This window comes from Rhinolophus sinicus, linkage group LG15 (assembly GCF_036562045.2).
Source record: "Rhinolophus sinicus isolate RSC01 linkage group LG15, ASM3656204v1, whole genome shotgun sequence".
Lineage (NCBI taxonomy): Eukaryota > Metazoa > Chordata > Mammalia > Chiroptera > Rhinolophidae > Rhinolophus > Rhinolophus sinicus.
In genome coordinates, this window is record NC_133764.1 from 44,083,840 (window position 1) to 44,109,874 (window position 26,035).

General features: G+C 50.3%; 1 protein-coding gene across 3 annotated transcripts in view; it reads left to right on the forward strand.

Annotated features, from left to right (window-relative positions):
• The window catches only part of FAM117A (family with sequence similarity 117 member A), a 40,777-nt gene extending 16,775 nt beyond the window's left edge, over positions 1 to 24,002 (forward strand). Inside the window, exons 2-8 of one of the 3 annotated variants that reach the window (XM_074319334.1) lie at positions 6,792 to 6,961; positions 15,046 to 15,141; positions 16,586 to 16,696; positions 17,154 to 17,288; positions 18,458 to 18,659; positions 19,879 to 20,029; positions 22,784 to 24,002. In XM_074319334.1, the coding sequence (XP_074175435.1) occupies positions 6,792 to 6,961; positions 15,046 to 15,141; positions 16,586 to 16,696; positions 17,154 to 17,288; positions 18,458 to 18,659; positions 19,879 to 20,029; positions 22,784 to 23,084 (1,166 nt within the window). In that variant the 3' untranslated portion in view covers positions 23,085 to 24,002. The other 2 variants (XM_074319335.1, XM_074319336.1) reach the window with 2 other exon arrangements.
• The last annotated feature ends 2,033 nt before the right edge of the window (positions 24,003 to 26,035 follow it).

Genomic DNA, 26,035 nt, shown 5'->3' on the forward strand with positions numbered 1-26,035 from the left:
TCACTCATCTGCATTTTATTTGCAACAACATATGTACAGTTTCTATTATAATAAGAGTTATTTTCTCTTTAAGAGGGTAGGCGAGAAGACTAGTGCTAATAATGCTTCAAAGCCTAACAACATGAGAAAGTGACTCATAACTCGTTTGTTGGACCAGCTAGTTGCTGAGTGTTTGCCATGTGTGAGGTCTCATTGCCTGTTGCTGTCTTCTTCCTTCTGTAGTCCTCCTTGGGTATTTTAGGATCACGAGGCCTTGTGCTAATGGAGGGAGGATGGGTGGAACATAGCCTTATTTCTCAGGCTTCTCTCTCCTCCATGAGAGTAAAATAAGTGACGTGGCCCCCTTGCTGCCCAGCCAGGACCCTTTGGTCAGGGCCTGATTTCTCCTCGTGAGTTGCTGAGCCTCCAGCCCACATTCTGTCTCTGGCCAAGTTGCGAAGGGCAGCCACAAACACCTCATTTCCTGTATCATCTGTTGCCTTCCTCTTTCCCCTGACCCCTTCTTGCCCTTCTTCTAAGAGCTGTCATCCTTCACCTTCGGCCCCCAGGGTGGGGTTTTCCTTGTGTGCTCAGGTCTGAGCTGATTTCCAGCCAGAGACATGAGGGAACAGCAGAGACGGCTCGGTGCACCTTCCGTGGAGGTGTTGGCTGGGGTACCTTCAGGTGCTTAGGGATTGTGTCCACCTCGTTAGTGGCGTCTCGTGCTACGCCTGCTCCATGTATCCCCGTGCTTATCGTAGAGTGGGCTTGTGGGCACTCAGGATGAATCAGTCTGTCCACTCTGGTGTGCAGGGCCGCTCTTGACCACTCTTGCATCAGTGTCTCATCTGCCCTGTTGACTGTCCCCCACTGCACAGACACTTGACCGCTGGCCCTCTCCACTCAGAGCCCTCTCTCTAAAGCCATACAAATGCAGCAGTTGGGACACAGGGCCAAGTGGCTCTGGAAGATATCACCCAAGGCTTCTTATCTCCGGTGTGTGCTGTTTTGTTTTTTCCATTTGCCGTTGCCCAAGAACCAAAGCATCTGCCACTGCTCAGCTGCATGGTGAAATGGCCTGGCCCCGTGCCAGGGTGCTTCGCCAGGTGGTTGGACTGTGGAGGCTGCTGCGTGCGATGGGCCGATAATACCCCGCAGTGCTGGAAACAGGACACTCCACCCTCCTGCAGCCGCCCAGCCAGTGCCCGACAGCCTGCTGCTTTGTCATGGCCTGTCAGGATATGGGCATCTCTTCTCAGATAGGGTAGCTGATTGTCTTTTATTTCCCTCCCCCTGTTTCCCAAATCTGAGAGGGGTACTTTCCAGAAATGAAACCAGTTGATCTTCCAACCGCAATCAACGATTGTGACTTTTCAGCGCTGCTTCTCCTTTAACCAGAATCACGCAGTTGCAGAGGAGACCCCACTACCCAGATCTCTCTGGTCTTCCCATGAGGGTAAGCCCGTGAGCCCCTATTTCAACCACACACACACTGGTGAGCTTACTTAGGGGACGTTGCCCACTGCGGTCGGTCTCAGTGGGTAGTACAACTTGAGTGCTGACCCGCCGCTGCTGAGGCCCAGGTCTACAAGCAGCTTTATTCCCCCCGGCACCGTTTATTCAAGGTGGCATCCAGGCTGGGTTAGACTGGCTGTAGTAAAGGAAAGGACTTGACACTGCAGAGGTGCACCTTCCCAGGGGACAGTGGTGAGAAGTTAGAGGTCACTCTGCACCTCTTTTCTGGGTAGTCTCCTCTTTTTAGCCTCCCTCACCCCCACCTTCAATCCTAAAGGACTGTGGTGGAGGGAGGGATTAAGTGACAATTGGTTTGACATAATCCAGCTAATGAAGACTTTAAAGTATATTTGCATCTTCTGTTCTTTACAGCCTCCCCAGGAGGTCACTGAGGCTGGGCTTGTGTCCCTGCTTGCCAGATGGGAGAGCAGGCCCAGGGAGGTGGAGTGGTGCCTGCTGCGGTCACAGCGCAGTGAGGGCAGAGCTGCAGTCAGAACTAGATCCCTCCCATCTGAACCCGCAGATAATTTGGGGGGGGGGGGCGCACACGGCTCCAGCCTGTAGCCCCTTCGAGGATCGCACAAAACATGTCCATGTCTGATTTTGGTTTTGGTTTATGTTGTATTTGGAGGGAACGTGGCACCTTGGTTTAGCCCTTAATTAGTTTTGGTGCCCAAATTAGCAGATGCTCCCCAAACCATTTGGGGTGAGGTTTTGAAGTAAGTGATAGATTTTGTTTTTCCCTGTCAAAATCTAAAAATTTTAAGTGCCCGCCTCCTTTTTTTTTCTGGGCATGGAGGAAAGATGGCATTTTAGTCTCTAAGTGGCTGGGACCTGCCAAGAATTTGGGGGTTTGGGAGGGGAGGGCCTGGCTGAGGGCTCTGAGACTGAAGGAAACTCTGTCACCTTGTGGCTGGCTGGGAGCTGTGCCAGCATCCTGTGCTAGGATGTGGTCATTGTAGAAACAGGGCTGAGGCCCAGCTGTCGCGTTTAAGGAAAAGAAACTGAGGCAAGCACTCAACGTTTGACTTACATGTGGTGAGATCCTTGCAGATCTAGCAGAGAGGAGGGGGTCAAGGGCTGCTGGTTTGGATTAGGGTGCTTGGTTTTTCCCCATCCCCATTCCTCTCTCTTACTCCCCTCCCTTTTTGTGTGTATTTATGGGGTTTGTTTTTGTTTTTGGTACATGGAAGAGTAAGTCAGGACCCATGAAGCCCTCAGAGTCTTTGTGAATCACTTTGGTCAGAGGTGGCCAGGAAGCATGGAGCGTTGACCAAAATGGGTGGTTGGATTCTCACCCCATTCCGGGATTCTGGGTCCTCCCTAGCCATGTGAGTATTGGGAGTAAAGTACCACAACTGATTGCTGCCCTTGAGATTAGACTCCTACTGTAGCTTAGGAATGGATGGGGTATGAAAGGCCCATCAGTAAGAGGAACTGATGTAAAACGGGTATGGTTTACATTGTCCCTAGGAGGGAGTAGAAGGTTTTCCCCCAGGTTCCAAAGACTTTTTCAAAATAACAAACAAACGCAAAACCCAAGAAGGGTCATTGCAGACCCCCAGTCAGGCCTGACTCCCTGTCCCTGAAAAGGAGCTAACAAGGCAGTCCTCCCTCCAGGTGTCCAGGCAGGTATCGTGGCAGCCTCACAGGGTGTTCCTGATGCAAGAGCCCCCGTGAACTGACATAGGAGGGAGGAGGCTTGGATTTACATCTACGACTGCGCTGACCGGCTGGGCAACTGTGCCCAGTCTGAGGCTGGGCTTCTCTGTGCCTTGGTTTCCTTACCAGTCTTCTCCTCACCTCCTTGCGAGCTGGTGGGAGAGTACAAATTACACACACAAAAGAACTCTGTGGGGATGGGGCAAAACTTGACTACTGTAGAAGCCCAGTAGAGCATTTAGGGTCTCGGTGAGGAACAAATCTAAAGGAGATTTTTGCAGCAACTTCTGAGGGGCTGGGAGAGAAATCTTTCTCCCCGTCGCTTCTTTCTCAGCCCTGGAGTCACAGCCCTGTCCCTCCGCGCAGCGGTGAAGCAGGCCTTATGGTCATGGCATTGTGGCCTTTGCGCCAGTCTCTTGCTCATCTGCTTCCCACCTGCCTCTTTGTTTCTGTCATGTAATTTTGTAAACATGCTTTTCCGGAGGAGGGACACAGGGGACAGCATTTTGGTATCTGACCTGGCTGCCGACGTGGGTCAGAAGCTCCCAGAAATATCTGATTGCCACTTGTTATCTTGAATGCAGAATAGGAAGAGGAGAGGTTGAAATGCTAGTGGAGGAGATGAAGTTGGGGCTTGAGCTCAGCGTGCCTGTCACTAACTTACTGGGCAAAAAGGCACAGGGAGGGGAAGTAGAGGTTGGGCCTCTTGAGCCTCAGAGACAGGAAAAATGACAAGCAGCTCTGGGGCTTTCCTCCCAGGGAGTGGATTGAGCGTGGATGTGCGAAGCAGGCAAACTTAGCATCCATGGTATAATTAGGGCAGGTTTACCCTTGTAGTAACAGTTTTTTGACTTTATGCAAATACTCAAGTACCTGCCAATCACCAGCTCTGTGTTCTAGGCGCTGTGAGGGGCACAAAGGTAAATTAGAGACAGTCCTTGGCTGCAGGTTGTTTATTTTCTAGGCGTTATAAATACTCACAATCCAAGAGGGAGGGTGATAACTAGAAGGGTATACAAAGTGCTGGGGTAAAGCGGAAAGTCCTGAGACATTCCTTTCAGGGAATCCAGAAGGCTCTGTGGAGATGGAGGTGGAGGCAATTAGGCTGGCCCTGATGGATGGATCAGATTTCAACTCTGGGCACATGTGCAAAACCTCAGAGGAGGGAAGGCCCAGGACATGGGTAGGAAATGGTGCGTAGTATAGTTTGTCCAAGACATAGACTGAAGAGTAGTGAAGTATGAAGGAAAGGTAAGTGGGACCAGAACATGAGGCCTTTGAGTACCTTCTTTGAAAGAGAGCCTTTGAAGAGTTTTAACAGACATACTAAGATCATTTAAAAGGATGTGTTGGAGGTCAATGTATGTTGATTTGGAAAGGTGTTTATGATAGAGGGGGGAAAACACATTGCAAAACGATATGTACTGTAAGATCCCAGTTTTTATTTTAAAGTATGCACAAGCATAAGACAAGGCTACAATGACATATACCTTGGAGTATTATTAATGATTATCTCTGGGTGTTGAGATATGAGGGTTTTTTTCCCCTTTTTGTTTATATTTTTGTAATTCTTGACTTTTTCACAATTCACACTTACTACTTCTGTAACTACAAGTCATTTTTAATTTGTTTTAAGTGAGCACATGTTGTATGATTGCCGAGAGAGATGACTTAGAAATATGCCAGGAATTCATTAAAAACTGAGACTGAAAGTTGTCCATACTGTCGTGTTTATGATATCCGAAATGGGAAGGAACCCTCAAATGTCCAATAATGTGGGAATAGCTAAGCAAATAACTGCTTATCAACCCGGTGGAATATTATGTAGTCATTAAGAATGACAACTATGTAGATTGTTGATACTAGGAAATGGGTATGTGGAATGGATAGAACAAAGCAGAACATAGCGTAGTACATTTCACATCGATGACAACAATGGCAAAAGGTATGTCAGTACCTAAACTGGTTTGGAGAATAGGGAGAATAGGTAGTATTGTTAGTGTCTCTTTTTTATTGTGGTAAAACACACATAACATAAAAGTTACCATTTAACCACTGTTATCTTTATAATTCAGTGGCATTAAGTACACTCACAGTGTTGTGCAACCATTGTCACTATCCGTTTCCAGAACATTTTCATTATTCCAGGTAGAAGCTCAGTACCCATTACACGATAACTCCTCCTAAGCCCCTGGGAACCCCTATTCTACTTTCTGTCCCTATGAATTTGCCTATTCTAGGGACCTCATATAAGTAGACTCATACACTATTGGTCCTTTTGTGTCTTATTTCACTTAGTGTAGTGTTGGAAGTTTCATCCATGTAGTAGCGTGTACCAGAATTCCAGTCCTTTTTGGAATTGATATTCCATTGCATGTATATACATTTTGTTTATCCTTCCATCTGTCAATGAACAGTTGGGTTGCTTCCATCTTTTGGTTGTTTTGAATAAAGCTGCTATGAACATGGTGTACAAATAGCTTTTTGAGACCCCGGTTTTAATTCTTTGTATATATACCTTGAATGGAATTGCTGGTTTGTATGATAATTCTATGTTTAACTTTTTGAGGAGCTGCCAACCTGTAGCGTCTTCAAGTTTCTTTATACCTACAATCCCCAGTTCCTTTTGCTGTGCTTCACGCACACATGAATTGTCAAGGGATTAGTACAGATGGGAAAGCATTTTGCTCAGTTTAAAGGAAAGAGCCTTATGATCTTAAGTAGAGTGTTAAGAATGTGGCCATGAAAAACATGGTCCACCCAGATGATCGAAACTTACAGATGATTCCCGAACCCTTCTATTTTATCAACAGTTTCAACTTTCACCTTCTCCCAGAAAGCTATAGCCAAGGTGAAAATATAAATAAAGCAATTATAAATTGCTTTATTTTTGTCCCATTGAGCCAGAAGTAAGAGACAGAGGCGAGAACCAAAAGACTTGGATGTTTCCCTAAACTGATTCAAGCTGGTTCCTCATATGGGTAGTTGAAAGTAGTTATACTGTTCTCTTTGTCTCGGGCACCTACATTCCTGGGGCTAGCCAGTCTTGAAGGAAGTATGAAGAGTCCTTCAGTAAGTTGGGTTGAATTTGTGCAGTGCGTGGGAGCCCTGCAGTGAGTGCTAGAGGGAGGAAGAAGGGCTGGAGACAAAAGATGGAAGAAAGCTTGGTTTTTGTCCTCTCAGAGTTCCCTCTTTTGTGCTGTGAAACAGTCCTGCTCTTAGGAAACTCAGTATGGAGACCACAGAGTTCACAGTTTGTAGTCCATTAAGGACAGGAGAAAGCTAGAGGACATGTATGTAAAGCCACCCCAGTCCAAGGTAAAATGGTGTAAGTTGTTTCCAATGGTAACGACCAGCTGGTTAACCTGTGAGGGGTACTTTCCAGAAATGAAACCGGTTCATCTTCCAACCGCAGGCAACCGTTGTGACTTTTTAACGCTTCTTCTGGCATCTCCCTAAGTCAGGAGATCCCTCTGCAGACTGTGCTTTAATGGGCAGCTTCAAGTTCCTTTAGGAGGGGGTGCATACAAATGAAGAGGTGACAGGCAGGTGAGGCTTCCTTGAGGAGAGAAGGTTGGTTACCATGTCTCCTTCCTCCATGCTGATGTCAAGGGGCGGGCTGTGCTCTCTTCCAGCCAGCGTCCCATGTTCCGTGGCCCCAGAAAAGCCAGTGTGTAGGCCTCAGCCACCCCAGGTCCGACGTACATTCTCCCTGGACACCATCCTCAGCTCCTACCTTCTGGGCCAGTGGCCACGAGATGCTGATGGGGCCTTCACCTGCTGTACCAATGACAAGGCCACCCAGGTAATGAAGCTCTCTCTTAATGGGATAAGGATGGAGGGAGGGGGCTGGCTGAGGAGGCCATTGGGCTACTTACCAATCTCAGTCCCTGAAGTGATTTGTCCTGGGTTTTGGCTGTGCATCGTCACCATATAGCTTTTCATCATGTAACGTTTACCAGTTTGGTTTTCTTTGTAAACTTACATGAAAATGAGTTTGCATTCCACCTGACTGGTGGAAGAGAGAAGTCGATCTGGGTGTTTCAGTTTGGCTTGAGTATTCATGTGTGGCTAAGCAAGAGTTGATTTTGGAACTTATTCTAGGTGTTAAAAAAATGAGATTTACCTGACTAAAATTAAACTGGGGCCAACATTCAATTGAGTTTGCGTTCCCCAGACAACTGGAAGAGGTGGCCAAAAAGTGTGTCGAGCTGGGGTAGGTCTCGCTGGAGCAATAGTAATGGAAAGCTCGCAGATAATGGAGAGTTGATCCCTAGCCAGCAGCCCCGCCCGGGATTTCAGTGGATTCGCTGGAGTCCTCTGGAGCCCAGGTCCCCTTCTCTTCACGACAGTCACTAAGAATCATAAACTTGGAAGGACTCTCCATAGATCATCCAGTCCTCTTGTCAGTTTTTGAATAAGATAGTGTTCGCCTGAGCAAGAAGTCATCTCATATGTGAAATTACACAAAGATATTTCTTAATCTGATTCAGGACTTCAGCATTCTTAGCAGTTATGTTAAGAGCCAAATCATCTCCCTTTTGATGCAATTAAAACCCATTCCTGTTTAACTTCAGAACAAATGAGTTGTTCTCAGGAAAAGGAGGAAGCGGAATGGGAAGAACATGGGCTCAGAGGCAGACCACCATCCTGGGGGATACTGGACAAGTCAGCTCCTCCTTTGCAAGCTGGGGGGCATGTGCCCACTCTGCCTGCTCACAGGTGGGGTGATGGCCAAATGTGAAAATTTTGTGCGTTCACTTTCCCCTACTTCCTCTTCTGAGCACATCCCATCGGTCCCTTTCTTTTATTTATTTTTTAAACGAGATCCATTTTCAAATATTAGTAGTGAGAGCCTGAATGCCCAGTACTGTTCTTGGCATGTTGAAATGAAGAATAAGGAAATGAGAGCAAGATTTGGCCTGTGAGTCTGGATGCCAGTTCCATGAAGGCCAGTGAGCAGACAGCCAAGGGCTGAGATGGGGCCAAATGTCTGGCACAGTTCAGAGGAGGGGAATTCTCATGGGAATACCCCACCTTGAACCAACAAGAATTTGCAGCAGTTAAAATCGATGGCCCCCTTTAGATGTACAAACAGAATGTGAAGGGAAAACACACTCCAGGTAACAGACAGAGCAGGCCTACTTCCTGGGAGCCCTGGACACTATAGTAAGGGTTGTTCCCCATACTCTTTGAAAAGGGTAAGCAGGATAGGTTAAGCTGCGCCCCCTCATAGGCCTGGAGCACACACTTCTTTCTCTTTTGAGAGGAGTATTTATCCCAAATGTAGTCAAGGAGGGCTTCCTGGAGGAGTAGGACATGAGGTTGCTTTGAGTGTGTAAGCTCATGATTGCATCCCTCTTTGTCAGTCAGCAACAGGTTTCCTTGTAGCCCTTCTCTGTCATTTCCTGCTGCCAGCCTTCTAGGAAGCCTCGATCCCACTCCTCAGGTAGTGTTCTCTTTGTCAACCCAAGGCAGGCTTGGCCTCAGACGTTCCCTGGCCGGATTTAGAGGCATGGGCTCTAGGCTCTGTAGTGCTGCTCAAGCTCCAGCTGCAGGCCAGATCTTTTATATAACAAGTCTGGGCTTCTTGCCACGACAAGACAGAGGTCAGCGACGCGCCTCTGTGGGTCTGGCAAGGCTGAACTGTGCAGCTTTCCTCTTTTCCTGGGATGGGCTCCAGCCCTCGAGGAACTCTTAGCAACCTGTCAATATTGTGGCTGCAGTTAGGAGGTGGGAGAATTCTGATCAACTAGGCATCCAAACCAAAATATGCACTCTGCCCATCTTTCATTCCTGGTCTTCTGGGAATTTTCTGTTTCTAGGTTTTGAGCTCCATTCAAATTCCTGCTTGAGCCCCCTGACCTGGCACAAACTACCTTCTTCCACACTGGTATTACACCATGATGACCTGTGGCTCTCCTGGCGTCTCCCTAAGTCATTGGTGTTCCTTCTCTTCTGAGTGCTGGTATACCACCCAGAAAGGACTAGAGATGAGGGAGAGGTTTTATTAGGGAGTTCAAAGGAAGTATGGGGAAAGGTAGAGGGAAGGTAGGGAGGCGGGATCTACTAAAGTCCTTGAAGGCTTTTAAGTTGTTAAAAATAGAATGATGCTAGAACCTTACCCTAATTTCTTTGAGCTCAAGGGGGGCTGTTCCCACTCGTACCCCACCTTCTGCCCTTCCTCTTTCAGCTATACCGGTGTAGTGAATCCACCATCTCTGGCAGGCCCCCACTTCTGCACTCTTACTTTTCCCCCCATACCCCTCACCCACCTCACTCCAGAGCCAGCAAGTAGAGTGTGTATTTGGAGACCACATCAGCCCTGGCATTCCCAGGAGCCTGCCTTGCAGTGAGGGCAGCTGCCATTGTTAAGGCTTAGCTAAGCAGCTCCCCTTTCTGAATCCTCTAAAGCAAGCAAGCATCCTGCCCTTTCCAAGCAAGTTTCAGATCTGGGCAGCAAGCGTAGAACACCTGCCGTTTAGATAGCCAGGCATGCTGTGTCCTGGAGGCTTCCTCACAAGGCAGAGGATGGAGTGAAAAGCAATCCGTTCTTGAATATAGCAGGTTGCCCACAGTCCCAGTATTCCCTGCCTGGGCTTAGCTGTGTCTTAAGCTCTTAGGCACAGAGGAATGCACGATAGTTCCCCAGGCAATTTACAGTCTGACATGGAGAGCTGGGTTACCCACCTATTTGGGGCAGGGGAGAAAGAGAGGTGGACGGATCTTATTTGGGAAGTTGGTTGTTCTAGGAAGCAGGAGGAGGTCTGAATGTGGTAATTGGGGAAGGAGTGCTTTGGAACTGCTGCATGTTCTGAGCCAGAGCAAGCAATGGGCCAGGGACAACCAGTCTCCCCGAGACCAGCGTGGTGAGTACAAGGAAGAGCTTGGGTGCAACGGGAGCTGGATGCAGAGTGGCCAGCCAGGGAGGATGAAGGGGGCTTCTGTGTGGAGTGACCATTATCTGGAGGAGGTTCCTTTGTGTCTCGGAAGACTTTGTCAGGATTCTCCAGATCCATCTGAATGTTTTCCCCTCTCTGGACCACCCTTCCCCCAGGTCAGCTGGCAAACCGGAGCTGGCTGTCAATGCTTTGCGCTGGCCCCTCCTAGTAGCTGGGCCCGCACCAGGGCAGTGATGGCAGCACACGCTGGTTGCGGTCACCCCTCTCCCTTCTTGCTGTGCAAAGCATCTGAGTCTTGTTGCACTCTTCTAGAGGGAGGAAGTGGTCTCACCACAGCTGGAATGACTGTTTGAGCAAAGTTCCCCCACTGGTGTTCTCATCCTGCACACGGATGGGCCCCTGGGTACCTGCTCTGCCTGCCTCCCCTGCCCCCTCTTCTACTCATCGCCAGCCCCACTTCCTCTGCCTGCTGCAGGTAAGGTGGGGAAGCCTCTGTCACAGACTGTTTTCTTTAGGCCTGACTTACCTTTTGGAAGAAAACAAATAGCTTAAGTGCCTGCCAGACCTCATGGAGGGTCCTGAAGGCCAGAGGCAGAGGTGGCCTGCCTTTTCTGGGAAGACTTCCCTCCCTCTCTGTGGCTTTCCCTACCTGTGTAGTGTCTTCCTCCTTTTCCTAAGCCAGTGCCTCAATATTTAGTGATGACACACAACTCAGTCTGCCCATCATGGGCCTTCCTTTGTGGGTGTGGGGCCTGGGCCCAGAGCCTAGTTTCCAAACTGGTGAATAGGACCAGTTGTTCAGCATATGGTATGACAACAGCACAGCATGTTTGAAAATGGGTTCATGATGGAAAATATGAGGGTTACATAGTGATTGTAGGGCCAGAGATGGTGGCCTTGGCCATCTGCAGCCTGAGTTCTCAGCGCTGGCCGGCAGACCCCCCTCGGAGCCTTTCCTGTCTCTGTCTGGCCAGAGTCCCGGGGGCTGATTCCCTGCTGGATTTCATTTCAACACGTAGTTACTGTACCAGGCCAGGCATCACACTGCCCTGCGCCTCCACACAGGTGTACTGGACTGTGTTCCCAGGGCCCAGCTGGGCTCTGCCAGCGTCACTGGAGGCAACACGACCAGGACTCTCTCTACCTCGGAGTCCAGGCAGAAACCTAGTTGGATTGGGCGCAGAGATACAGGTTGTAGCTGGGAGGGTTTTTGGTCAGGCTGTTCTTTGGAAAGCTCTTCTCCACCCCCGTGCCCAGGTGTCCTTCCACATGTTGCTGCGGGATCTCAGAATCCCAGGCCAGCCTTCCTTGGTCTAATCCACATTCAGTTTTGCATAATCCAAGTGTCATCTGCACGGTTGGCTGATGCCTCTGATGGTATGTAAATAGCCCTGCTTCTCCCTTAGCTGCTCCCCCTGGGTGTACAAATAAATCTGTTCTAGTGCATGAGTCCCTTTGACAAACATGACTTTGGCCTGCTGAGCTCAAGCTCTACCCTGCTTCCAAAGGATCATCTGGAACGACAACTTACAGGGCTGTCACGCAGCATGGCTTGGCCCCTGTTGTGCCATAAAGGGTTGCTCTTTGAAGGGTAGCCTTCCTTAGCTGTGACTTTTCTGTGCTCCAAGACCTCCGTGGTGAGACCCAGAGGTAGAAGGGCCTGCAAATAAGGGGCAGGGCATGGTCCCCACTCTTGATGTGCCCATTCCAGTTGGAGGGGCCACAGTCTACACTTGTGGGCATGCCTGCCCTAAGGATCCTCAAGGCCGGCATGCAAACAGCTTCAAACACAGGATAACGACTGTATTAGGTTCCTGAAGCTGCTGTGACAAACTACCTCAAACCTAGTGACTTAAAACCACAAACATGGATTCTCTCACAGTTCTGGAGGCCAGAAGTCCGATTCCATTTCACTGGGCCAAGTTCAAGGTGTTGGCAGGACTGCCCTTTCTCCAGAGGCTCTCTGCGAGTTCCATTCCTTGTGTCTTCCAGCTTCTGGAGGCTGCCAGCATTCTTTGGCTTGTGGCCACATCACTCCAATCTCTGCCTCCATGGTCATATTGCCTTTTCTTCTGTGTGTATCTAATCTCCCGCTGTCTGTCTCTCATAAAAACACGTGTAATGGCACTTAAGGCCCACCTGGTAACCTCAGATAATCTTTCCACCTTAATTTAATGGTATCTATAAAAAATATTTACCACATTAGGTAACATTTACAGGTTCCAGGGATTAGGGCCTGACCCTTGGGGAGGCCATTTTTCAACCTATCGCACCTGTTAACCTCGTCTATTACCACGCGGCCCCTCACTCACTCTGCTCCAGAGGTACCCGCCTCCTCCTCTTCAGACACAGCAGGCTCGCTCCTGCGTCAGGGCCTTGGCACTTGCTCTTCCCTCTGTGTCCATCACTCTTCCCTCTGATGGCCATGTGGCTTACTCCCTCATGTCCCTGATGGGTTTCTTCAGATCTTACCTTTCCACTGAGGACTTGCCAGACAGTTAAAATCATTTAACCAGCAACTCCCCACCCCCACCCCCATGCACCCACATTGCCAGCTGCTTTCTTGGCTGTATTTTTCTCTTTAGTATTTATCGTTATTTAAACTGTGTCCCCAACTAGAATGTAAACTCAAAGGGCATGCGAATTTTTGTTGTTTCCTGCGTTGCTGTGTCCCCAGCACCTGGAACAGTACATGATACAATTTGCTTTCAGTAACTATTTGTTGAACGCATGAATGGTCTATACCCTGAACCCGTCTGAATAGAGGAGACACAGAGCAAAGTAACAGCATGGGGTGGACAAGTTAGGACAAGTTAAGAAGGCTGGGAGAGTTGGTACTTGGTTGGGGAGACCAGGCTTAGGGCTCAGGGGCAAGGTAAGAACAAGGACATGCGTCGGACAGAGAGCCAGGTATGGAGAGGAGAGCCCGTGGGATGGAGGGCAAGATGGTGCTATCTAAGGCCAGACGCTGGTGTGGAGGCAAAGGGAGGCTTTGGTAGCACAGTTTCCGCAAGGTGGGCAGCAGGTGCCGGAAGGTGTTGCAGAGCAGAGAGCAGAGTGGGAACGTGGATTGAGAGAGGAGATGATTTGCACATCCTTTCTAAACTCCAGCACTAGCCTCCGTTTCTCCTTCCGCCCCCTCACATATCTCAGAAGAAAGAAGGCAGTTAGTTGAAGAGTTTGCTTTAGTAGAACCGGTGGCAGCCTGAATGTGGCTGTTGATTCCTACCTCTCCCCACCCACCTGTGAGTACAGTATCTTCCTGGAGGAGGGGAAATGGGCTCATTACCTCAGCTTTTGTCATCTCTCCTCTGTAGACTCGGCCACCTTTCCAGGGACAACAGGCTCGCATGGGACTCAGTGCTTTGATTAGCAGAGCTGGGATCGGGAGCCCTGGGAGGGAGTAGCATTCGTATTTCCCTGGGCTGAGGGGGCTTGCGAGAGATGGACTGCTCACTTTCCAGTCTATGCAGCAGCCTTTTCTGAGGCTCTGTCTGCAAACCCTGGTTTAGAGACATGTGGGCATTTGATAGTAGACAGCTGCTTGGTTTCCACAGACTCTCAGGGCCAGCTCCACCTCAAGGGCTTTGGGGTACGGGCTTGGAGCATGTGCTGCCCGCCCTCTTCCTAAAGGGACTGTGCGGAAATGGATCTGATAGTCTCCTTGTGGTGCTAGCAGAGAAGGGAAGTAGGGTGGTTGTGTCACCCTGGCTGTGTCCCACAGCCCAGCGAAGGTCCTGATCGGTAGGCAGCTGGGAGAAGGAAGAGCCAGGGAGCCTCAGCTCCCCTGGCGGCCCCTCTCCACTGCAGCTGTCACACAGGGCGGACTGCTCCCACAATCCCGCTCAGACTACCCCTGCCGAGCTCTTCTTAGCAGCTGCTGGGTGTTGAGTTGTTGGTTTTTTCTCGTTTCCTCCTCCTTTCTGTTTGCAACAACCTCTCGGGGGAGGTCAGCAGATCTGTTGGAGGAGACGGTTCCCAGGCCCTCATGGTTTTGGCAGCTTGTGTAAAGAAGTTAGAGAGGAACTGGTTCCACTGGAGCGTCCCCCCTTGGGCCCCTCCCTTGGAATGGAAGTAGGGATGTTGGTCGTGGGGAGGGATCTTGTCCTCCTGCCTTGTGCTGAGAGCCAACAGCTTCCTCCCTGGGATGGGGGCTCCGGAAGTGGGGCTACAACTCCCCCTGCTTCCATCTTGGGCCAACTCTGTCTTCTGTGCAGCAGGGGAGGGAGGCTGGCAGACAGAGCCCTTGTTCTCACGAGGCACAGAGCAGGGCCCAGGAGAAGGAGCTGTGATGGAGCCAAGAGGGCTCAGGAGTCAGGGCTGAGTTCAGAATTCTTGGCTCCCTCCTTTTTGAAAATGTCCCTTGCCCTGCATATTCAGGAGGACTTCAGGTCCCCAACACTTACTCTCTGTACTGGGGAAAGTCATGGGACAAGCTTGAGGCACGGCACTGCACACACGTCTCCTGCTTCCGTCAGGGGTGGAGGGTGGGGGATCTCTGTTGACCTTTTTCCTGTTTCACTAATTAACGATTCCTTCCTAGAGTCCTGTCTACAAACTCATTTTCATTAGGCTCCCAGGAACCTGGGCATGTGCTGGGTACATAGAGGGTGTGCGAATCGAGGACCCCAGTGGGTTCCTGCGCCCGTGCTGCTTTGGAGCTGCTGGGACTAGGGGGGGCAGCATTGTCCTCACTGGGGGGGAGCACTGGGACCATCATCCATGTGTAAACGTCGTAAGAGAGGAGAGAGCGGGTTGGCCTTACTGGCTTATCAGGAAAGCTTTCCTGGAGGAAGTGGATTGGGAAAGAGGCGGTGCAGGTGGAGAAGCCCGAAAGAATAAAAGAGGCTGATGGTGTTGAGGAGTTGATGAGCAGATGAGAGAGAAGCCTTCAAAGAGCCACCACCTCTGTTTGGGAACCGTGTGTCTGTTTCCCCTGAGCCAGGCTGAGAAGCTGCTCTACCTCACTGCGCTCCTCTCCCTGCAGACGCCCCTGTCCTGGCAAGAGCTTGAAGGCGAGCGGGCCAGCTCCTGTACACACAAACGCTCGGCGTCCTGGGGCAGCACAGACCACCGCAAAGAGGTAACTGCCCCCTTTGCCTTCCTGCAGGGGTCGCTGCCTCTTGTGTACCCCCAGCACCATGGACACAGCTGCTCCAAAGTGGACTCACGTTTCCGATCTCATTGCTTCGCCCTAGCCTTTTCCTACTGAGCTGGCTCCTTCCCAGCTGCCTCCCAGCCTCATGGTGGCTGGGCCGTAGGGGCCCAGATGCTCCTGCCAGCAGGGCTTGGTCGGTACTGCTGCTGCCTTTCAGCAGCCAAGCACAGGGTGGGAGCCACCATTTGCTCACTCTGCTTTGAGGTTGGGTCCAGACAAGCAGTTTCAGAGACCAGAGAAAGAAAGGGAGAGGGAGCGACTTCCTGGGACTTGGAAGGCCCCAACCCCATTTACTACTTCACTACTCGTCCTCCCTTATTTTCAAAAGAAGAAAAAGATAGGTATGTGTTCCCCAGCACTTTCTCCTGGCTCTCCGTTTCCTCAGGGGGGTTCTAGGCATTGAGGTTGAATAGAGAAAGCCATACTCTAGGCTCCGCCCGCCCAGCCGTGGGCAGCTCCTGACAGGGCCAGCTCCCCAGGAGTCACTCTCAACCCCCTTCTAGGGGAGTGGCTTCTGCCCTCTTGGTTGCAAGAGCAGAGAAAAAAGATGAAGTGTTTAAGGCTAGTGGGAAATACAAAGTATTTCAAGTTTTTAATTATCAGAGTAAGCAAGTTATTTACACTAAATGTGGAGTCATGGTTGAATGATCCCCAATAGCAAATCTAAAAGCACTTTCTTCCTGGCAGGAGTCATAAGTTGTATGGCTGTGGGCAGCAGATCTACTCTCTGAATTTCATTTAATTTAGGCCTGTATTTAAATAGCTCTGCATCTCCTGACATTTGCCAGCTGAGGCAAGTAGGTCCAGAATTACAAATGTGACAGGGATAATATTCAGGATTGTTGATGATAATCCATAATTGTCACAGGAAATGGAAGCCGGGACAAAATCTGATATTCCTTTTGGAGAGCCTGCTCCTTGCTCAGTGCAGTCTGCTTTAAAATGGGGGGAAATCCTTCCATCCTTCCTGGTCCCAGGGCCTTTGAGATAGCTGGGAATGTACTTTGGGGAGTGAAATCAAAAACATCACTTCCCATTTCTATTAATAGAGTAGTATTCCATGCCTTTGGAATCTGTGAAACACAAAAATGGTTTCAGCATTGTGTATTTTTAATTTTTTTGGAAAGTGGGCCATCTGTGGAATACATGGTAATGCAGAGCATCCGATATCTAGGTAATAGGTTCCCAGCTTGCCCGATGAACCTATCAGCGTGTTGAACACCGCTGAGGTATTTTGAGATGGAAGAGTAACTGCCATCTCCCTTTTGTGATTGTCATGCGCCTCTGGCAGGAGCCACATCTGGGAGGAGGGACTCATGCACTGTGCTTTGCTTCACCTGCCCCCCCCTCCCCCTCTCTGGGCTGCCAGATTACCAAGTTGAAGCAACAGCTGCAGAGGACGAAGCTGAGCCGCAGTGGGAAAGAGAAGGAGCGGGGCTCCCCACTCCAAGGGGACCATGCTGTGCGGGGAGCATTGAGGGTATGTTTTTCCCCTCAGCCCTCTCCCCTCTGTCGTCCTCTGTGGGACTTCCCTCCCATGGGCAGATCCTCTCAGATTGAGCAGCTCCTGAGCCTGACCACACTGCACGCTACGTGGGTGCCCAGGTGAAGCTGTAGTGCAGGCTTGGACTTGTTGACTGACATTGGAAGGTCTTCCTGCTGTTCTGAATTTTGTTCTCCACCCTCACCCCCTGTCCAGCGGAGGCAGTGAGGCCCCTGTAGCCTTTAAAAGCATACTCCAGGCCTCTCAAAGCTCTCACTTCTGGGGAAAACCCCACTGAACGGGCCTGCTGCAATCTGTAACTGTCCCCAAATCGTCCTTTCCTCGCTGGGTTCTGCTGGGTAGACATGACACTTCCACCCCCACCCCCAGGCAGCAGAACTGACAACAGGCCGGGGCTTGGTGGGTTTCAGCGACTGCATCATTTGCTCCTCAGGCGTCTCCTCCCAGCTTCCCCTCAGGGTCCCCTGTCCTGCGACTCAGCCCCTGCCTGCACCGCAGCCTGGAAGGGCTCAACCAAGAGCTAGAGGAGGTGTTCGTGAAGGAGCAGGGTGAAGAGGAGCTGCTGCGGGTGAGTAGGGCCCTGCCCTGGATGCGCTGCCAGGCAGCGTCTTGCTGAGTCTGGACACGGGGAGGTGGGACTCTTGCTCTCTGGCGCTCACAGGCTGTGGCTACAGCAACAGAGAAACATGCAAGCACCAGCCTACGGAAGGAAGACAAATTGAGTTTATTAACTCAAATGGACTTAACCACAGGGACGGCAGAGCCGGGTAGGTGTAACTGAGAGGGCTTTGTGGTGGTGGGTAGACAGGGAAGGGACAGGGCTTCGCAGAGGGGCAGGTCCCAGCGGGAAGGGATAGGCATCGTTCTTCAGCCAAAGCGCCAGCTCACTGTTACCGGCTTGGCATCAGCACTGTCACCCCTGTGCCTCCGCTCAAGCCACCCCGTTGCCTGTGCCACCACTTCCCTTCCCTCCATCTCTACCTGGGGACGCACGTTCATCCTTCATGCCCAGAGCTCCCACATGGCCCTCTCCCCCGCCCCACTTCCCAGGCAGAGTTATTTGCTACTTTTTCTGCCCTCTCAGGCACATTTTTATACTGACACAATACAACTGGGGAATGCCAGTTGGGCAGTATTCATACAATTCTAGTGGGCACACTCCTCAGTTTACAATTTACTTGCTGGTTGATTTTTAATTTGCATATATGTAGGATTTTATACCCACCCAAACACACGCACACAGTTTGGTGAGCTGTGGGTACAAGTACCACTAGTGACTGTTTTCAAAGGGGCAGGACTCTTTAGTACGTGACGATGATCTGTGTACTTGTCTTGCAGTGGCCTGGTGGTGTCCCCCCTATTCTGCCCCCCCCCATTGTTATTTATCTTTGTGTTCCCAGAGCCTGGCACGCAGAAGGCAGAGAAGGTCCCTGCCCTTGTGAGGCTTACAGCCTGGTGGGGGTGACACATTGAGAAACCATTCAAATAAATACGTAATTATAAATTGGACTGCAGGTGCTACGAGGGAAAAGAAGGAAGTGCTAGGGGAGACATAGGAGGTGATTTCCCTTAGACTGGGGGTGGTTGGGAAATCAGTGACTTGAGGAAATGGTGTCCTGTTGTCGCTCTGTGGTACAAGTAGAGGACGAGGACAAAGAAAGGGCCCTCAGATTGGCTACAGCTCTGCAGGCTTAAGAGCCAGGCCTGAGAGTCGTTACCCACCCTCTCCCCTGGCAGATCCTTGACATTCCTGATGGACACCGTGCCCCGGCTCCCCCCCAGAGTGGCAGCTGTGATCACCCTTTCCTGCTTCTGGAGCCTGGCAACCTTGCCAGCTCTCCCTCCATGCCCCTGGCATCCCCCCAGCCTTCTGGCCAGACCAGCCGTGAGGAACACCGGGGGGCCGTAGAGGACCTGGCATCCCTCCCCAACGACAAAGGTAAGCTGAGGAGGCTGAGGCAGCGGGGCCCCCTCGGGGGTGCAGGGGCGACTCCCCCCCCTTTTCCGCCTCTAATCAACTTCAGGCCCAGCATTTTTACTTCCCAGCCAACTAGAATATCTTCATGAGGCATCTTTGTTCTGTGTGTTATACCAGTAAGAATAATGGTCCTTGACATCGATTCTGCTTTATAACTTATGTAACGTCTCTGCGCCCACTCGTGTGCTTCATTTCATCCATGCTGTAATCCAGACACAATCTCCCCTGTCCCCATTTTGGCTGAGGTTCAGCACGCCGTAGGAGAAAGCCCTTGAGTCTCTTCAGGTGTCCACTGTACCCATTAGCAGTAATAGGTCTCAAGGTGGTTGTGAGTCATAGAAAATTAAAGAATATGGTCTCTTGCCCAGGGTCACCCAGTTTGACCCAGATGGAAACCCAAGCTTTCTGATTCCAAATTTCTACTTTCTACTATTGCCCTGGCTGCTTCACCAAGTGGACAAGACATGAGTCCTTGTTCCCAGTAGTACTAATGATCCTTACATTATAAAGCTCTGTTGCCTGCATCGCCTCATTTGACTCTCACAGCAACCCTGTGAGTAGGCTGGCCAAGGGCATGATCTAACAACACGAGAGGTAAATAGAGCATAGAGTAATAAGGAATAAATGTGAGATAAATACAGATAAAGTCAATATTTGCAACCTAGGCAAAGTACATTCGCTGTGTGGAAAGCAAGAGGAATTTTATCCCACAAGTGGGGTTGAGTAAAGATTGCTTCTCTGAGTCAGTACCAGAGCTCTTCCTGGAAGAAGGGATAGATTTTCAAGGCTGTGGAAAGGAAGAAGCTGTGGTATGTTGGCAGGCAGGGCAGTGCAGGCTTGGAAGAAGGCAGAGAGAGACAGGAGTTAGGATTCCTTTAAGTCTGAGACGTGGACTTCAATCGCTGTTTATCTCCTGGGAATATAGAATTGGTATTAGTCCTCATTTTCCCATCAGTTCAACTATTTTTTTTATCCTGTATAATAGGATACGTACTTCTGTAAGCTGCCTCAAAGATTTTTTAAGGTAGAGCGTGGACAAACAACCTGGATTAGCATAACCGCCCCCTGCCACCCACCTCACTGGGTTTCCTAGCCTCTTCCCTCCACACCAGGGCCTGAGCCGAGGACGCTAGAGATCGTTCCTTCAGCTCCACTGGACTGAGCCTTCCTGTGTTTGTAGCCTCCTCTCCAGGCCACCCAGCTTTCCTTGAAGATGGCAGCCCATCTCCAGTCCTTGCTTTTGCCGCCTCCCCTCGACCCAATCACAGCTACGTCTTCAAACGGGAGCCCCCAGAAGGCTGCGAGAGAGTGCGTGTGTTTGAAGAGGCCACGTGAGTACATCAGAGGGAGGTTCAGGGGTGGGGGCTTAGCCCTGTGTTGTCCCACCTGTCGGGCCCTGCTTCCGTCTTGGGCTCTCTCATCCTAGAGGTGCTGTCACCTTTAGATGATTGGTATTGCAGATTTTCCATGATCAAACTTGTTGACATTACCTACTCTGAGCACTTAAATCTTTGCTTATCATTATCTCCATAGAAACCTGCTCTCTGCCCACATGCCAGCCACAAGCGCGGCAGGAGCTGGAAAGGAAAGAGCTCTGAAACCTAAACCCTTTGTTTCTTCTATTTTTTTCCATCCCTCGGGAAGGTGTTAGAATTTGCTAGACCATAATCAGAGAGAGAGAACATATGGGCAGCTCTCTTCAGGAGAGATGAGAAATGTTTCTTCCCCACTGGAGGGGCAGGGGAACATAACCGCTTTCTAACTGTTTCTGAGTGAAGTCTTCGCCTTGTAGCTCTAGTGATTCAAGCGTCATGAATGTCCAGACGGAAATTTCCCATCCTTGCAAGTAAGGACTGTAGAATATTCTCAAATCCGATTGGATGTTTCAGAAGCCATTCTTAAGTTGAGTTCTTTGTTACAATTCCCTTCCATTAGCAGAGAGGCAAGACCAACCTTTCACATGCCCACACAGCCAGCCCCCCTTGGCAGGCACCCTAAGAGAGTTCATTCCTCCCGCCAGCTTTAGTACTCATCAGGGCAGATTCACCGTGGAAGTTGTGGTTTCCATGGCATTCAGGAAGTTTAGTCATGGTGTGTGTGGACATTTAGCTGGGACAGGGTTTGGGGCCTTGAAGTCTCCATTTGTATCTCAGATAAGGGAGAGGACAACCCATGGTGGTAGCAGGAGACACATACATAACCCTGAATGGGCGTTAAGGAGAAAGCCATGGCCACCAGGGTGTTGCTGGCGTCATCACTGTCGCCTGGGATCTCTCCCGAGGGCTGGGCCCTCTGGGATGGTGTGAAGGGAAGAGGCCAGATTGTGTCGCTTAAGCAGACTCTGGACTCTCGTGGCCCTTCTGCAGTCCATGTTAGAGCTGAGTAATTACAACCTGGAATTGCTTGAGGAAATTAGGCAGCTGCTTGTCTTGACTCTTTTGTAGACTCATAATGCCAGAAGAGGTCTCAAAGTTATCTCATCTAGCTTCCTGCCCTCGTGTCAACCTTTTAAGAGAGGTGCTGATCTGTCACTTACTTTTGAGACATCCTGGGATAGAAAGTCTCAGCTCATTGGGGTCTCTACATTGTGTCAACTTTCTTCCTGGAAAGTTCTTGTGTTTTGCCACATTTTCTTCTTCCTGGCTACTGACCCCCGTAAGATGGCCTGGATTCCCCAGGGAGGGAATCAAGCTGTTTGGGGTCATGCTGGTTGCCCTCATGTCCCTTAAGTGTTGTTTGGTCTCTGTGGGTCACTTTCCTCACATGCACATGGGCACACCGAGAACATTCCCTCTCCTGTCCATTCCCCGCCCCTCCATAAAGTGGGAGCCTTTTAAAAAAGTGGGAAGTCCTCTGGGACCCCGGGCCTTCACTTCCTTCCATCTCTCAGTCTGTGCCAACCTCTGCCTTCCTCATGCCTCGCTCTTCTTCCTGGGTTTGGAAGTCTTAGAATTCTACAGCTGAAATGGTAACCAACATATCAAGCTGCACACTAAGTGCGTTGTTCTGTATGTACACATTACGCTTCAAGAAGAGGTGGTTTATGGGAACCGTTAGCGACAGAGCCTTCCCATCCTCCCACACATTTGTCTTTTCATCCAGAATCCTCACAACCAGCAGCTTCTTGGGCTGTGTCATCCTCAAAACACGGTCACACACTTCTTTTTTTTTTTTCATCATAAGGATTCCTTACTCTAGAACTCTCTGACCTAACCTTTGATCCTTCCATGTCCCCTACGTGATCAGAAGGGTAGGGATGATTCTTTCCATGTTCAAGGTGAGACAGTCCAGGCCAAGGCTACATGGTGAGTTAGAACTTAGGTCTCCTGGGAATGTCTGACAGCCTGTCTCACAGTGGTTACTGTCCTTCCCTCCCAGCAAGGGTTTTGAAACTCACTCCTTTCAAATGTGCTGAAGAATGAGATTCTTTAGGCCAGTAGATTTCAATGGGGGGCAATATTTTTCCCCCAGGGGACATTTAGCAATGTCAGAAGACATTTTTGTTTGTCACAGCTTTGGGGGAGGGGTGTCAGGTGCAACTGGCACCTAGTGGGTAGGGGCCAGAGATGCTGTTAAACCTCCTATGATGCACAGGACAGCCCCCGCAAAACCAGGAATTATTCTACCCCAAATGTCAATAGTGCTTAGGCAGAGAAACCCTGCTTAAGGCTGTAAAAAATCTTAGAAAGTCGCTTTTCCTGGATCTCTGCTTTCAGGCAAGGGGGTCTGGCCCCAAAACACTGTTCACTGATGAAATCTCTCAAAAGATCCCGTGGTCTCCTCTTCTAGAATCACATTGTCAGGACGTTCTCCTTCCTGTCTAGCGTCAATGCCTCCTGTTTCTAGCTAAAGTAGATTGCCTGCTCTTTAGCCGTATTTCTCAAACATGAAGGGCTGAGGGGCCTACAGACTGCTTGTTACTCGGTAGCCTGTTGTTTTTTGGTCAAATTACCATCCTGTTTGAACAGAGACCCGGCTCCCCTACTCTCCCAGCACTGGGACATCGCTCATCCCGTCTCACTGGCTGTGTGTGTGTGTGTGTGTGTACGTACGTGTACGTCTGTGTTTCTCTCTCCATCCTCCAGGTCCCCAGGTCCTGACCTGGCTTTCCTGACTTCCTGTCCTGACAAGAACAAAGTCCATTTCAACCCGACCGGCTCGGCCTTCTGCCCCGTCAGCTTGATGAAGCCCCTCTTCCCCAGCATGGGCTTCATCTTCCGTAACTGCCCCTCAAACCCGGGGTCCCCCCTCCCCCCCACCAGCCCTAGGCCACCACCTCGGAAGGATCCAGAGGCCTCCAAGGCTTCCTCGCTGCCATTCGAGCCATGGCAGCGCACCCCACCATCAGAAGAGCCCGTGCTTTTCCAGAGCTCCCTGGTGGTCTGAGAGCCCACCCCTACCACTTTACCATGGAGACCAGTGCCTTGGTGGCAGGCCCCTCCCTAGCTCCCCTGAGGTGGGAGATGAAGGAGACCTTCCCTCTCGGCCTTCGAGCACTTTCATTTCATTGTGTCAAAGCCCTGGGTCCTCTTTCTAATGGACACCAACCCCTCGGAATGGGATGGGACCTGCCTTCTCCACTAGCAGCTGGGCAGCTCACAAGTCACACCTGTGTTCTTGACACCTCTCTCACTTGATGGAAAATCTACCTAGAAGGTCTTGGGTCCCCCACCCCTGGCTGTGAGTCCAAAAGACTGTATATGGGGCCCTTGTCCTTGTCATGGAGTAGAGGGGACACCACAGATTTCCTTCCCTCTCCTCCACGGACACAGAAGTGGAGACCCGAAGATAGATACCCCCATCCTCTCAGCCCCATCCCCATGTCTCCCCCTCATTGGAGGAGCTGACCAAAGCCGCCCTAAAGGGCCATAACACTTGACCAATCCAGCTGCTGGCAGAGGGGGGAACCTAGTGTTTTCCCAAGTGGCATTTTCATCTCGCTTTCACCCTGACTAAGATTGTCTTAAGCAGCAGCCCAGCCTGCCCAGCCCCAGGTGGGTAGTGGGGGGGAGGGAGAGCTGGCATTCCTCCAGGTGGCAAGTGGTGGCTCTGTACCCTCCACCTGCCCCAGAACTGGGTTGGATTAGAAAAATGCCTATTTTTCTTGTATCGATGTAGAAACTCTATTTTCTCCCAAAGACACTATTTTTGCAGCTGTTTGAAGTTTGTATATTTTCCGTACTGCAGAGCTTCACAAAACTGAAGAATGTTAATGTTCAAGTTTTCTTATCTTGTGTTTAGAAGTTGTTTTTTGCAGATCTTGGTGTTAATAGACCAAATAAATAAATATTCCCAGCAGCTTGAGGTTCTGTTCAATATTTGTTTTGGGGGGTGGGTGAGGGAGCGGGATGGAGATTGAGGGTATTACATTGATCACTTCATCCTTGTCTTCAAGTAGAGTCTTTACTTAACACATAATGATGTGGATGGACAGAGTCGCTGTCCTCACGCCACCGGGCTTGGAGTTTTCACATGAACATATAAACAGTGGATCCATGGAAAGACTGTCCAGAATGAAGAATATGGTGGGGGTGGGGGTGAAGGAGTCATGTATTCTTGGGTGAGTCTGGAAAAGTTCCCTAGGGAGAGTGGATTTCAGAGGAAATGAGGGTGACACAGGGCAGACAATTTGACATTGTGGGTGCTCCTTGACTAACAGAATCAACTGTTCATGTCCTTTTGTCACCTCTCAGTTATCTAGTGCCACACCTGTAAGAGCTCTTAGACTTTTGGGGGAAATGGGAATAACCATCCAACATTCTGATGGTGCTTTGCAATTTACAAAGCATTTTCACAAAAGACACATTATCTGCATTATGTGGATGAAAAGTCCACCCCAAGGGCAGCCATAATAACTACAATTGTATCTTATCTCCAAAGACCTCAAGACAGACTCCTAGGCCTATCCCAACTACCATTCATTGACTTGGTAAGCATCAGACACCCTGTTAGATGCTTTGCATAAAATGTCATTGATATATCATAATGAGAGAAATGTGATGAATACGACTACTAACGAGGGAAGGACAGAAAGATTGAATTATTTTATCCCAAAGACACAGAAAGGAAGTGGGGTTGCTGGGATTGGGAACCAGATCATTTGAATCCAGTGCCCGTGCTTCTAACCACAGCGTTCACCTGCTTGTTATAATCCCATTAATTTCAGATGAGGCAGCTTGTCTCAGAGGTCAAGTGAATTGTTTTAAGTCCCAGCTGGTGAAGAGGCAGAGCTGGGACTGGAACCCAGGTCTCTTGTGCCAGCTGCTGCTAGGTGCCCTGGGATCACAGACTGATTCAATGGATAAGCCATTGGGCAAGAGAGCAAATGTTTGAAGGTCCCCCTCCCCCACTGACATAAAGGTGAGAGGGGGTTGAGGACAGACCCCATCTTCTATCTCATACCCTCCCCCCGAAAGATGTTTGGCCTATCCCCAAAGCCTTGGTGAGTCAGGCCCGGAGTGATGGGTGTGGTGCCACCCTGAATTTCCTTCCTTTGCCTGAGGCTGTGCCAAAGGAGCCTCTACCCAGATAGCCGCTCAGTGTAGTTAAGTGGGGGACTGAGGTGGTAGTGGGAAGCCCTGGGGTCAGCCTTGTCCTAGCTCTCTTGGTGCCAGTTGGGGGAGGCCCAACATTTGGGTGAGGGCGGGGAGGGGTCCAACAAGGAACTCCTTAACAGGAAAGAGTGCGGAGGGCAGCCTGGGATTTGCTCCATTGTTGGTGAGTTGTAAGACCGTGAAGAACATTCACTTCAGTAAGCTTCCATTTCCACCTCTAGGATGTGAGGAAATAAGATCAGGGTTGAAAGAATAATGACAAATGATACTTTAAACTTGCACAGCACACTTTACAGTTTATAAACCACTGTCACAAACCTCAGCTCATCTGATCCTCAGAACAGTCAAGAGGTGACAAGGTGGCTATCACTAATTATCTATCCCTAGTTTACAGACAGAAAACTGTGGCTCGGAATTTAGGTGACACGCGTAGTTTGCCCTACCTCTAAGTGACTGGGACAAGAGCCCTGCCACCCCTGGAAGCCTAATGATGTGCCCTGGGAGGAGGATCGCTGTCAAAAGCGGGCGGGCCTTGAACGCTCTTCTGGTAGCGGGCGTGGAGTCGCTGACGCCGGGCAGCGGCTAGGGGGCGCTCAGCCCCACCAAGAGTGTCTTGGCGTTAGGACCCAGGAGAAGCCTGATGGCCGCCCGGGGGAAAAACCTGCTGGATTTGCCCAGCCGGCCGTACCACCTACCGGGTCCACCTGTCTGTCTTTACACACTGCAGCCAATCGATGACTTCCACATCCTTATACGCCATCACTCCACGCCCGCGTATCTCCT